This window comes from Alosa alosa, chromosome 7 (assembly GCF_017589495.1).
Source record: "Alosa alosa isolate M-15738 ecotype Scorff River chromosome 7, AALO_Geno_1.1, whole genome shotgun sequence".
Lineage (NCBI taxonomy): Eukaryota > Metazoa > Chordata > Actinopteri > Clupeiformes > Clupeidae > Alosa > Alosa alosa.
In genome coordinates, this window is record NC_063195.1 from 7,617,620 (window position 1) to 7,632,134 (window position 14,515).

Consider the following 14,515-nt stretch of genomic DNA (forward strand, 5'->3'; position numbering starts at 1 on the left):
GCCCGTCTGGCAGTACACTGGGCACACTGGGCAGAGCTATTATTATGTAACATGTGAGGTGTTGGCGTGACACACCTGTAAATAAATAAACAAACAAATGGGCGTATTCTCAGCATTGTTCATTTGGGAGAGGTGAAATGAGCATGATCAGTGCTGTCTGCAAATGGTTAGGGGGGCATCAAAGTAGAACCTGACATGGAGTTTTCCCTTTGCTTATAAGTTTATTTGTCATAGCTCACAGCTTACTTACGTTACAAATCGTCTCAAACAAACCAGACTGAAAACTTCCGAACTCTAAGACCCGTACCAAAATAAAAGCCAGTGTTTCCCACAGAATTTAATTCTATTTGTGGTGTTAGGCTTGTAGAATTAACTTGAATGCAACAGTTTTTAACAAATTAGCGCAGTGCGGTTATGATGCTAACCAGATTTAAGCATAATTTAGTACAACCTGGAAAATCATTGTGTGGTGCTCATGTGTTGTGGTGGTCCGCCACAAATAAGTCAATGTATGGGAAACACGGAAAGCCCTAGCACATTTCCAGTGCATACTTATTAGAGGGGTATAAGTTACATAGTACAGGATATTACAAGTACACTAACACTACCAATCTGGGGTATAAATTGAAAATGCATTAATTCCAGTTAACTTAATTTGACATTAGGCCTACATCATATCCATAACACTTGGTCACAAGGCCCCTTCATTTACCTCTATCAAATGAACAATGCTGAGAAAACAGTCTGAAGTTATATGCATTATAACATGTTCAAAATCCATAGTAACAGCCATATTATTATCTAATGTTGTGATAGACCTTTGTATCAACTTGTGTTCTATTGGATATAACCAGTTTTGAACTTCCATTTGCTATTTATGGCCTGCAGGCCTCACTGACCTGAGCTCATGCAAGTCAGAAAGGGGAAGATAGGGAAAGGTTCCAGTGGGGGCTGGTACAGAAGCAAGCAAAGAGGGGGGTCTGTGTCTGTGTCTACGTTAAGAAGCACATATACAAACCATCTGATCAATAAGTATGTGCCTGGACTCAATTTTATACACTGATCATTTTCTCACCCATTCATTTCTAATGCCTGGTCATTTTTGAACCGGAAATACACATGGGTGTTCTACAGTTAAATAAAACACTCAAATTGCTATAAAAATGATCAGAATTTGTTTTGTGTGTTTAGATGCCTTGTGAACAAAGTCAAGGAGCCTCATGGTAGTCAGAATAAGTTAACAATATTTTTGAGAGAAAAGAATTTGACCGCGAACACAACAGGAAGGATATACATATAAATCTATACATTAACAAGGACTAGCAAGGTACAAACACAGAATTAAACAGAAGATAACATATACATATACATCTATATATTAAAAAGGATTACAAGGTACAAACACAAAATTAAACAGAAGATAACATATATAAATCTATACATTAACAAGGACTACAAGGTACAAACACAAAATTAAACAGAAGATAACATATATCCGTAACTAGTAATCAGGTGAAAAGGCAGCTGGTAAAACTCCACCTGAATAAGGCTGCAGGCTCAGATAGCATCAGTCCCAGGGTACTGAGGTCCTGCGCTGACCAGCTGTGCGGGGTTCTGCAGCACCTATTCAACCTTAGCTTTGGGCAGGGGAAGGTACCTGTGCTGTGGAAAACATCCTGCCATGGTACCGGTCCCAAAGAAGCCCTCTCCATCGGCCCTCAACGATTATAGACCAGTTGCCTTGACATCACATGTCATGAAGGTGCTGGAGAGAGGTGCATGAAGGTGCTGGAGAGAGGTGCATGAAGGTGCTGGAGAGAAGTGCATGAAGGTGCTGGAGAGAGGTGCATGAAGGTGCTGGAGAGAAGTGCATGAAGGTGCTGGTTTTGGCCCATCTGAGACCACTGGTGGACCCCCTCCCTGGACCCCCTCCCTGGACCCCCTACAGTTTGCCTGCTGTCCCAAGGTGGGAGTGGAGGATGCCATCATCTACCTGCTCCAGAGAGTCCACTCTCACCTGGATAGAGCAGGCGGCACTGTGAGAATCATGTTTTTTGATTTCTCCAGTGCATCCAACGCCATCCAGCCTAGGCTGCTGGGGGAGAAGATGCAGAGGATGCAGCTGGCCACCACCATCACTTCCTGGATTATGGACTACCTCTCTCGGCTGGGGGTGGGGGTGGGTTGTCTGAGCGGGTGGTCAGTAGTACAGGAGCACCTCAGGGGATTTTTCTTTGCTGTCATCTGCTGGGGTAGCAGTATCAGGATCAGTGACTCTAACAGACTGAATAAGCTGATTGGCTCTGTGCTGGGGACTACTCTAGAGCCTCTAGAGTTAGTGGTGGAAAGGAGGATGTTGCAGAAATTGTTACACATCATGGACAATGCATCACATCCCCTACACAGTACACTGGCAAAACAACAAAGTGCTTTTAGTTGCAGTAAGGACAGATATAAGAAAACCTTCTTACCCACAGCAATAGCACTTTACAACGACTCTCCTTTGAGTAGAGAGAGACAACTTATCTTTTAATCTTTTATATCTAATATGGAGGTAATTGTCTTGATTTATGTCTTATTAGGCAGTTACACTTGGATGTAACTGGTACTTGGATGTGTATGGTACCTTGACAGCTACCATATGCTATGTCTTGTGGGTGAAAGTAATTTTGTGGACTATATGTGTGCGTGTGTGTGTGCTTGCTGTATGTTCTTAAGGCTGCTGAAACAACTGAATTTCCCAGTGGGATAATTAAAGTATATCTATCTATCTATATACATATACATCTATACATTAACAAGGACTAGAAAGGTACAAATATAGAATTACAGCAGGTTAGACATTATAGGACAGAGAAGGCCAGATAATGAGTTTTGAGCCCAGATTTGAAAGCAGTGATTGAGATGGCATTTTTCATGTCAGGTGGCAGCAGTGATTGAGATGGCATTTTTCATGTCAGGTGGCAGCAGAATGCTCTGTCACCTCTTGCCGAGAGCGAGGGATATCAGGAAAACCATGGGTGTATCTTAATTGGCCAGTTGCCCGAAAGGCTCTCGGTGAGCTCATTTGTTTGCTGTGGAGCCAAGTGTGTTTGAACTTGACGCTATTCTGAATGTAGTTATTGTCTACAGACCCGGTTTGGGTGTTGGACCTAGTGAATCAGCACGTTACGATAAAGAAGGATGTATAGACACTAATTATTACTTTTATATATATATGTCCTGTCCTATCATTAAAAGCCCAATATATATATATATATATATATATTGGGCTTTTAATGATATATATATATATATATATATATATATATATATTGGGCTTCAAATGATAGGACAGTGGAGAACTAGATGTACCGCATAGCGGTACAAAATATGACCGCCGCTCAGTCCTGTACATCCGTTCATGAAAATAAATCACACTTCAATTTGTCTCCATATTTTACTCCATCCCCCACTCTTGAAACTTTTGTGTATGCTTGTTTGGCATGCCTGAGTGTGTGTGCGGCTGCACAGAAAGTACCCTACTGGTGCTGAAAAGGTGAATAGAGATTGTAGAATAGCCAAAGATGTAGAATTGTTATAAAACCTTTAAAATCTCTAAACAATCACAAGTAGGGCAGTTCATCACAGTTCATCCATTGCAACTGGATTGATGAAAGGTCACTTACACCTGTAGGCTACATTGTATTTGGGAAAAGCAAAAGGTATCAGCATAATGTTATTTATTTATTTATTTTTATGTATTTATAAAAAAAACATCTCTGTCAGTTCCATGCCGTTTTCAACAGCTATCAAAAACAAAGGTCATTTTTGGATGGATGGATTTTTTGTGTATGTTTCTTCTTCTACATAAGATTTTAGTCATCTTTAGTTCATGTAATACTTTATTGTCAATGCACAAATTAAGTAACAGTAGTCTGAAACGTTATTGTTAATGCACAAATTAAGTAACAGTAGCCTAGTCTGAAACGAAATGCTGTTTTACATCTAACCAGTGGTGCAAATAACTGACATGTCCAAATGGGCCTTGATGAAATGCGCCGCTAGACTGTTCATACACATTTTAACGGGCCAAAGTTGAAAAGCTTTTGTCCGTTATTGTTAGTGCAAATATAGGCTGATTCATGTTCCCTTGCATTGTTTAACTGAGGTCCATGGCTAGTCTGGCTTTCATCAGACCAAGCTCAATCTTTTAAGAAATCAAAAAATAAATAGCGGGCAGATCAGGCTGGGTTCACCCAGCCTAGTCCATAGGCACCCGATATTGTTTAATTTTCCGATTGAGATATACACGCTCTGGCTATTCTAAATGCAAAAATGCATCAGGGAGTTATGACAAAACGGTAACTAACAAACTAGATCCTAATAGAAAGTTGTTAGCTTCCCTAAGCTACAGGTAGGATTATAAGGTAGGCCTATTGACAACATAAATTGTCAATAGGCTATGCTGGCGACACAAATAAAATCTCCTTTGAAACCAATGGCTTACGCCTTACAGTATCAAGCGGACTTAAACTGTCATATCGTGGCGAAAAGTTGTAATAACATTCACGCAGCTCCATGAGTCAAGGAAAGCGCAAATGAAGTAGCCACTTCTAAATGGGACCCACTACACAGTAGCTTAAGGTGTTTTGCTAAAGCAGCCATAATGAAATGAAGGTGTCATTGTTTGGATACTTCACTCTCACACGTGCTTTTTAATTTCACAGACTACAACTACCAAGCTGTAATCAAAGCACATCGATTCCCCTCTCACACCCTGCACGCACTTAAAACAAAATAAACAGGCGTCTCAGTCTCACGCATGTATAGGCAAAACTGTATCAGACCGTGTAACGTTGGTAAATCTTCCATTGCACAGAATGATTTTGTAGCATGTGCAATAAATGACAGTCGAAAAGATACAAACAGTGCTGCTATCAATTTGCTTGGTATAACCGCATTTATAGTTTTCTACAAATGCAATCAATCAAATGCCTCCATCACTCAACCAACGCTAACGGTAACATTACCTAGGTCCTTATTGATATTACAAGATTAACGTACCTGCAGTAAAAACCAAGCATGTCCGAGAAACATCCTTAGATTTATTTCGGCTTCAAGAAGAAATGGGAATTACACTTCATGTGAACATCGTCCTATCCTTATTAGATGTTCGCTGCGGTAAATTACAGTCCTTGTATGAAGCGTCCATTGTTTTTTCCAACCCACTTTTAACTTCCAACAAAATTACGTCTCACTGCAACGATGCGCCATCTAGTGGACAAACGACTACTTCTCGCCAATACTGAAAATGCAGCCATGATGATGATGATGAATATTTATTTTGGCTTTCTTTTAATCCTACTGATTTTCATTTTTTACCGGGGCAAATCACAAATGAGTGATTATGAGCCAGGTTGATGTGGGCCCTTGAGACCAACATACCATAAAAGATTCACAGAGAACTGTGTCTGCCCTACCCTCCTTTCGGGGGTCCAGTCCAGCGGGGGCTGCAGATGAAAACGAAAAATGACGGTTCCATGCTATCCATGTGGGGGTACATGCTCACCAAGTTTTGTGTACCCGGTCTTTCAGTGTCCCGGGAATCCTTGTTGGTGTACGCCACTAAATGTACACATAAATTATTTTATTGTAAGGCCCCCATGAACGAAAGTACACAAAACTTGGCATGCATTCAGAGGGTGTCATAATGATCCTACTTTTAATTTTGTGCAGTTTTGACCTTGTCAGCCAGAGATATTGAGATGAAAACACCTCATTTTTTGCTTTTAATTTTTTTAACTAGGTGGCGCTATACATGAAATAAGTGGTAATGGGATGGGTTGACATGCCCCCTTAAGACCAACATACAAAAAAGGTGGACCTCCTAGGCCCCACGGTTCTCGAGATATTCACAGAAAACTGTCTCCGGCCACCTACAGGCCAGTTGGTGTATAGTAACATAAATTAATTTATTGTGTGGCCCCCATGAACGGAATTCCACAAAACTTGGCGTGCATACATAGGGTGTCATAATGATCCTACACTTCCAATTTTGTGCAGTTTTGACTATGTTAGGTCACAGATACCTTCAATTACACCACCTCATTTTTACTTTTTTGTGTTTAACTAGGTGGCGCTATACATGAAATGAGTGGTTATGGAATGGGTTGACATGGCCCCTTGAGATCAACATACAAAAAAAAATGGTCCTCCTAAACCCTACGGTTTTCGAGATATTCACAGAAAACTGTGTCTGCCCTACCCTCCTTTCGGGGGGTCCAATTCAGCGGAGGGGCTATAGATCAAAACGAAAAACGATGGTTCCATGCTATCCATGTGGGGTTACATGTCCACCAAGTTTCGTGTACCCCGGTCTTTCAGTGTCCCGGGAATCATTGACGGAAATTTGGGCATGCGAAAAAAAAAAAAAAAAAAAAAAATCTGACTAAACCTATATGACCGCCGGCACATGCGGCGGTCATAATGACAGGAAGCGAATGAGAGAGAGAGCAGGGGTGGGCTCCGGTTGCCGGCGTATGGTGCAGGTGCCCCAGCCAGTTGCGCCACAGGTGGGGCCACTTTTGTACAACTAGTCAATTCTCTATTTGTCCATACTCACTCCCTCCCCTCCTTCCTTTCTTCCTCCTGTTCCAGCCCCTCCTTCTAATTCATTTTGTGAAGGAAATGAGGAAAGAATGGGATGGAGAAATGAGATGTCCTGTTCACAATAGGAGGATGATGAATCAAGGAGAGACAATATGAGAAATGAGATGTCCTGTTCACAATAGGAGGATGGATGAACCAAGGAGAGACATATCTTGAATTTCCCCAAATAAAGTATCTATCTATCTATCTATGAGAAATGAGATGTCCTCACTCATGCATCACTTTTAAGAGACGGCAAAGGAGAAATCCGGTGATTTTTCACAAAGATCTCTGTTTGTCGAGGTCACCAAGTAAACCTCGAAAAAAAACCCTGCAAACAATTGTTTTTACCTAGCTTGAGTTGCTGCAGCCAACAGTTGAAGCTTCCAGGCGGATATGCTGCCACACTTTGGGCCATGTTAATGAGCGTGTGTGATTCACACATATGGCAGCATAAGGTCCGCAGGTTAGCATCATGTCTGAATCTAGTGATGGGGACGAGACCGCCTATGCCGAGTCCGAGTCAAGACTGAGTCTTTGAAGGGTCGAGACCGAGTCTATAATAATAATATAAAGCTTTATTTGTATAGCACCTTTCATACACAGAATGCAGCTCAAAGTGCTTTACATTTGAAGCATGTAACACAATAATAGTCAGTCAGTCATTATCAATCACTTTTCTTTGCTGTTTATGTTATACTCAGCAACATATCAAAAATATAGAAAATGCGTCATAAGACTGGCAGCCTTAACCCTCTTACCCCCACAAAGCCATATGGCAACTGTGGCAAGGAAAACTCCCATATTCCAGGAAGAAACCTTGAGCAGAACCTGACTTAATAGGGGAGCCCATCTGCTTCTGGCTGGCTGCGCCTCCAATAGTAGCAGATGTAGAATAATCTGAAAATGTAGTCTACAGGATAAGATGAGTTAACTAAAAGCTTTCCTGTACAGGTATGTTTTCAGATCTTTTTAAAAATATTTACTGAACTCGCCTGCTTGATGTACAGAGGCAGGGTGTTCCATAGTTTGGGGGCATAATGGATAAACGCAGCTTCTCCACTTTGTTTGTGGAGCACTTTGGGTAACGATTAAAAGATTAGAATTGGATGATCTAAGTTTCCTTTGTGGTTGATAAGATATTAAAAGCTCAGAGATATATGAAGGTGCTATGCCATTCAGAGCTTTGTAAGTAATTAACATAACCTTAAAATCAATTCTATAGGAAATAGGAGCCAGTGCAGTTCAGCCAACACAGGGTGATGTGTTCTCTCTTCTTAGTCTTAGTTAAAAGTCTAGCCGCAGAGTTCTGTATGAGTGCCAATTTCTTTAGATGTTTTTGGGAAGACCAGTGAAAAGTGCATTGCAGTAGTCTAACCTGCTAGTGATAAAGGCGTGAATTAGTTTTTCTGCATCTTGTTGAGTTAAAAGGGGCGCGACTTTGGCAATGTTTCTCAAGTGGAAATAGGCTGTCTGAGTAACTTTACTGATATGGGGCTTAAAACTTAACTCTGCATCTAAGATGACACCGAGGCTTGTTACTTTTGGTTTGACCTGGTGTGCCAAGTTCCCCAGATTACTAAGAATAATATCTCGCTTTAGTTTTGGTCCAACCAGAAGTACCTCTGTTTTGTCATCATTTAGTTTCAAAAAGTTTTTGCTCATCCACTGATTAATGGAGGTTAGGCATGCAGTGAGTCTAGACCGAGTCTGTTGGTTTTCAAATACAGTCAAGTCTGAGTCAAGACCGAGTCTTTGAGGAAGCAAGTCCGAGTCGAGACCGAGTCCTTTAGGAGTCGAGACCGAGTCGAGACCAAGACCATAAAAAAAATTCAGTTTTAATATTCATAATTTAATATCACCCCAGTTAATAATCAACAGTTAGGCCTACAGACTAAGCTAGATTGGGAATTGTTTAGAGGAGCAGTCTTAACGTCTTAATATGGACTATGCTGACCTACAGACACTCACCGGCAGCAGAGCCAAAGAGATAAATAAACGGCTCTGACAGCAGTATCTTTGCATTGCACCATGGGATGTCATTTTCAAATAATGCCGGTCAACATTGCATTTTATTATTATTGTTGTTATACGTTGTCTGTTTTTTTATATGAACATAAAAAATGCGTTGGTCTCGAGGACTCGGTCTGAAATTACGAGTCCTTCTCCTCCCACTGTGGTCCGAGACCGAGTCAAGACCGAGTCTTTGAAGGAACGAGTCCGAGACGAGACCGAGAAAGCAGAAATTGGTCTCGAGACCGGACTCGAGTACTACATCACTATCTGAATCACCCGAAGGGTCGGACCTCCGTTTGACAAAGCTCCGCATGTACTGCGGAGGTTGTATCTGAAAGCAGCTACTGTGTGTAACATGTTTTCTTTAGTAATACAACTTTGAAACAGTCATGCCTATAAATCTTAATAATAATAATAATAATAATAATAATTTTATTTTATAATGCACTTTTCATCACAGATCTCAAAGTGCTACTACAGGTTAGTCCTAAAGGATGAGCAGTTTTAAGGAATAAGAAAAAAAAGAAAAAAGGTTTTAAAGAAAACATCTAAAGGGGACATAAAGCTCCGCTAAAAAGATCTTTTTTTAAAACAGTCAGTGGATTGGAAAGGAATGTCTTAAGATCTTTTTTTTAAAACAGTCAGTGGATTGGAAAGGAATGTCTTAAGATCTTTTTTAAAACAGTCAGTGGATTGTGGTTCCCTCAAGGTGTCAGGGAGGGCATTCCACAGACGTTGGGCAGCAGCACAGAAGGCCCCATCTCCCATGAGTCTGGTTCTGGGTATGAGGAGGGTTAGGGTTTGAGTGAGAGGAGTGGAGGGAGCGTGTTGTGCTTTGTGGGGTGATAATTCCTTGGAGGGGGGGGCATGTCCATGGATGCATTGGTGTGTGAGGAGGGAAACTTTACATTCAATCCTGGTGGAGACGGGGAGCCAGTGGAGTGAGTGGAGAATGGGAGTATCTTGACCTTAATTGTGTTATCTTTAAAGGAGGTATATGAAATTCTGATTCAAATTGTGCATCATGCCATCATGGGTTGTGTTACAGTGCCCCAACATGGTACAACATGGTATTACAACTAAAACTCTTGACCATCATTGTTTAGTAGGTGGTGTCGTTGAGGCTCCTTCCTCTTAGTCGTTCCTTTAAGGAGGTGCTGTGCTTCTCCGTGCACATTTGCAGCTGTCGAAGACGAAGACGAAGACGTGCGTCATTGATCTCAATTTGTCTCAATATGGTGGGGAGGCACGCGACACCCCCGGCATTCTTTGCGTCATTGATGGGCGTCATTGATGCGAGGTCTCAATGGACCATATGCACGGAGAGATCTTAAGCCAGCTTATTTATTTCCAGTGGGGCCACGTGTGTTGTAGCCTCCCCTATTGTTAATGCTGTAATTAGTGTCTTTAGTCTCTTTCACACGGACCCGGTTGGGTGCCACACCGGGTGAATCATATTCAGTGGTGGTGCTGGGGTTACGTAAATAGTCAGAATGGTAGTCCCTGGTTACGTAATTAGTCATAATGGTAGTCCCTAGTTACGTAATTAGTCAGAATGGTAGTCCCTAGTTACGTAATTAGTCAGAATGGTAGTACCTGGTTCACAATCAGTTGAAAACCCCTGAATTACAGTCTGTCCTTTTATTTACTATTTCTCATTGTGTCTAAAAGCGCTCATTCATTATGTAGCCATCCTGAATTCTACTCAGATTCTACTCAGAATCAGTCTGAAACTGTATGATTAGGACGTGATTATGGGCCGTGTTTTAACTGATACAGATGGGGAAAAAGGCCTTTGCACACAATTGGATAGAACTAATCAGAGCAACAAAATAGCCTACTATGAATCCACGGGACTACAGCCAAAACATCCTTCTTCTTGACAAATGGCTTGAATTTCCCCTAGGGATCAATAAAGTATCTTTCTATCTATCTATCTATCTATCTATCTAATTGCCGTTTTATAATATCTAAACACAATTTGATATTCTCCCTATATTGTTCAATATTACATTATTATTACATTATATTTAGCAGACACTTTTTTGACCAAAGTGACTTACATATGTCAGCTATATTACAAGGGATTACATTGTCCCCGGAGCAACTTGGGGTTAAGTGCCTTGCTCAAGGGCACAACGGTGGAAGCCGGGATTTGAACCAACAACTTTCAGGCTACTGCATGCTAGCACAGCTCCTTAACCACTACACTACCACCACCCTACAGGCTACTGCACGCTAGCCCAGCTCCTTAACCACTACACTACCACCACCCTACAGGCTACTGCACGCTAGCCCAGCTCCTTAACCACTACACTACCACTGCCCTCAAGCAGCCCTACTTAGAGCATTTTCGTCTTGTTTTGTCCCCAGTGTTCGATCAGCCCTACTGAGAGCATTTTTGTCTTGTTTTGTCCCCAGTGTTGGCTCAGCCCTACTGAGAGCATTTTCGTCTTGTTTTGTCCCCAGTGTTGGCTCAGCCCTACTGAGAGCATTTTCGTCTTGTTTTGTCCCCAGTGTTTGCTCAGCCCTACTGAGAGCATTTTCGTCTTGTTTTGTCCCCAGTGTTCGCTCGCTGGTGTATCTGCAGCTGGTGTCTAGTAAGATTGACCCGTTGACTAAACTTCTTTCCACACAGAGAACACATGTGCGGCTTATCATTGCTGTGTACCAGCTGATGGGTCTTCAGATCAGCGTTGCGCCTGAAACTCTTTCCACACAGAGCGCACGAGTACGGCTTCTCCTCAGTGTGGACGATCCGGTGTTTCTTGAGGCCGCTTATTTCACAGAAGGTCTTTCCACACTCTGGGCACCGATGCGGTTTCACTCCGGCGTGAGTCCTCTGGTGTGTCCTGAGGCAGGATATCTGCGTAAACGCTCTGCCGCACTGCGAGCACCGATGCGGTTTTTCCCCAGTGTGGAACCTAAGGTGTTTCTTAAGGTCGCTCATTTGACGAAAGGCCTTTCCGCACTCGGGACACTGATGCGGCCGTTCCCCTGTGTGGATCATCTGATGAGCCTTCAGGTGGGATACTTGACCGAAGGCCTTTCCACACTCTGCACACCGATGGGGCCTTTCTCCGGTGTGTGTGACCTGGTGAATGGCGAGTTGCAACCTGCTTCTGAAACTCTTCCCACACTCCGCACACTGATGAGGCTTTTCTCCGGTGTGAATACGTTGATGATAGGCGAGTGGGGATGGTCCGGCGAAGCTTTTGAGACACTGGGAGCATTCATGCTTTTTCTGCACGAGGTCTGATCGCTGATGTAAATGCTGGGATGAAGTCACACTGCACTGTGCAGTCACGTAGTGGTCCAAGGTGGGATGGCTCTCCTGGTTTCTCGTTTCCTCAGCGTCCCCTTGGGCTTCTCCTGCAAAGATCAGAAAATATGAGATTAGAATGTTCGCGAACCGAGAGTACCGTATTATGATGCAACAGTTACCCTCAGAGATTTTCCTTTGTATGTGCTGCACGTACACGCCCCCTTTTAGGGGTTAATATGATCGTTTCGATTGAATGGAAACCTATGGAGCTGCTTACTAAATCTTTGAATAAACTTGAATAAAAGGCACAAAATAAGGTTGGTGTGAGAGTCATCTGTGTGTTCATGAAGTGATGAAGGTGACCATTACATTCCATACATTACATTTTTTGCTATTTCCAGTTTACTAACAGGAGTGTCACGAACGAGTATAACTAAGTTCGGCAAGCTTTACTTTATGACATAACGTCACCTACATAAGTCAACCCTTAATTCTGTCACTTGAAATACAAACGTATTTCCTACAACTAGGCGAGATAATTGGCTATGTTATACTAAAGTTCCACAGTTAGCTAGCTAGCAAGCTAACGTTTTACATTGGATAATTATGGTAAGTGTTAGCTACAGGCTAAATTTGTCCTCAACATCGGGGTATTGGAAACTAATTAGGTTGGTAATATACATAGGTTCGACATGAGTCAGTTACATATACACATTTCTTCATAACCGTTGTGTTAATAAAATGATTGAATGTCCAGTGAATTAATAACTAGACGTAATGTGTGACTACTAGCTGTCTTTCCTATTGCAATCAATGATATAATGCTAACTTGTGTTCCCCAAAAAAGGGGCATGAAAAGAAACCAGGAAAATAATCCACTCCTCACTATCCATCTTTGCTCCTCTATCTGGAAAGACCTACAAGACATGCATTTTTGTAAATTTTGTATTGATTGGATAAAAGGTCTAAAGGACTAAACATAAATGTCAACAGAGATGCACACAGGAAGTAGGAAACTGGAGACAACATGTCGGCAGATGAATGCTCATAAATCTGACACATAAGCACATATCCAATGTCATGTTAAGTTATTGATGGCACTGTGCCCTTTAGTGATCTGTTTACTATTGAGTGTTTCATAATAATACGTGACACAACATAATATTACTTTACTCATTTCTGAAGGCCGACATTTATCTAAACACCGTATGCGATCAACATATGTTATATTATATATATATAATCATAATAATTCATAATCAAAGTGTGATTAATGTTCACTATGAATTTTTAATCACATTAATCAAGTTCATGAGGAAATCCATGTTCAGCCTCCAAGGTTGTGACCAGAGTTACAAAGGGTGCAAAATAATCAGTAAAACTCCAGAAACTTATCCAAAAACCTTCCCATGAGAAGTTAATCTGGGGAATATTTGGAAATTCTTACTTTTTTACCACAGACTTTGCAATATTCTAAATTGGAATAAAATGTTGATGAGATGGTGTTAGATAGCTTATCTATAGCTTATCTGGTGTTACATAGCACATTTGTTTTACCAGCTAGCTAGCTGATGTATCAACACATTTTGACTTAACATTTGCCAGTCAAACGTTTGATACCACAGCTCAAATATATGTATCAATATAGTTCAAGTTCAAATTCAAGTAGTTTTATTGTTATCTACTCATAAAATTAAGTCAGGAAATTCTTATACGAGCTTATATGAGCCAGCTTAACTTAAAAGAATAAATTGAAAAGTAGTAATTAAGATGGTGTATTTTGTGTGTGTGGGGGGGGGTGGGTGTAATGGGGTGTGTGGGAGGGGGGATGATGAAATGGTGTGTATGTGTGTGTGTGTGCGCGCATGTGGGGAGGGGGTATGTTGTGTGCTTGGGTGGGGGTTCTGAGGTTTCAGGTTGATTAGCTATGGGGAAGAGAATAACAGTTCAGCATCCTACGAGTAAACGAGTAAAGCAGGGGGCTTAACACACACCCCTACGGGTTGATGAAGAGCCTCCTTACATAGGTGTTTTTCTTATACAGGTGACAGAGAGCAGTGTCCAAAGTAAATGCTATCACATCATCTGTGGACCCGTTTGGCCTATAGGCAAACTGGAGTGGATCTAATGTAGAAGACAGGGACTGAAATGATGGTGGACCTCTTGAAACATGCAGGGATAACAGACTGAAGCAGGGAGAGATTAAAGATGTCCATAAATACCTCAGCCAGTTCAGATGCGCAAGCCTTGACAACACCACCTGGGATGTTGTCAGGTCCTGGAGCTTTATGTCTATTCACCCTCCTAAATGATTTACATACAGCACTTTCAGATAACTGAAATATATATATATAGTTGCTGTACACGATATAGAAGATCATTATAGTTAACACCTACATAAAATCTGGTGACGATGGCATTTATTTTGAATGAACAATTACTTATAGCCATCTAGTTATTGCTATCCGGTTGCATTCTGTTGCTATTATTAATACCTGCATACCTCCATAACAACAAAGAATATTCTCAGTTGGGTCCATAGGCTGTATAGACTGTTGCACTGAATTAAACAAATTATAAATAAACACAGAAAACACATACCTC

At 41.5% G+C, this 14,515-nt stretch overlaps 1 protein-coding gene across 1 annotated transcript in view; it reads right to left on the bottom strand.

Moving 5' to 3' along the window:
* Nucleotides 1–10,910: 10,910 nt before the first annotated feature.
* LOC125297720 (zinc finger protein 135-like) overlaps nucleotides 10,911–14,515 on the bottom strand; it is a 186,744-nt gene continuing 183,139 nt past the window's right edge. The window contains 1 exon segment of the mRNA XM_048248172.1: nucleotides 10,911–11,858. Coding sequence (XP_048104129.1) covers nucleotides 11,177–11,858 — 682 coding nt within the window. The 3' untranslated portion in view covers nucleotides 10,911–11,176.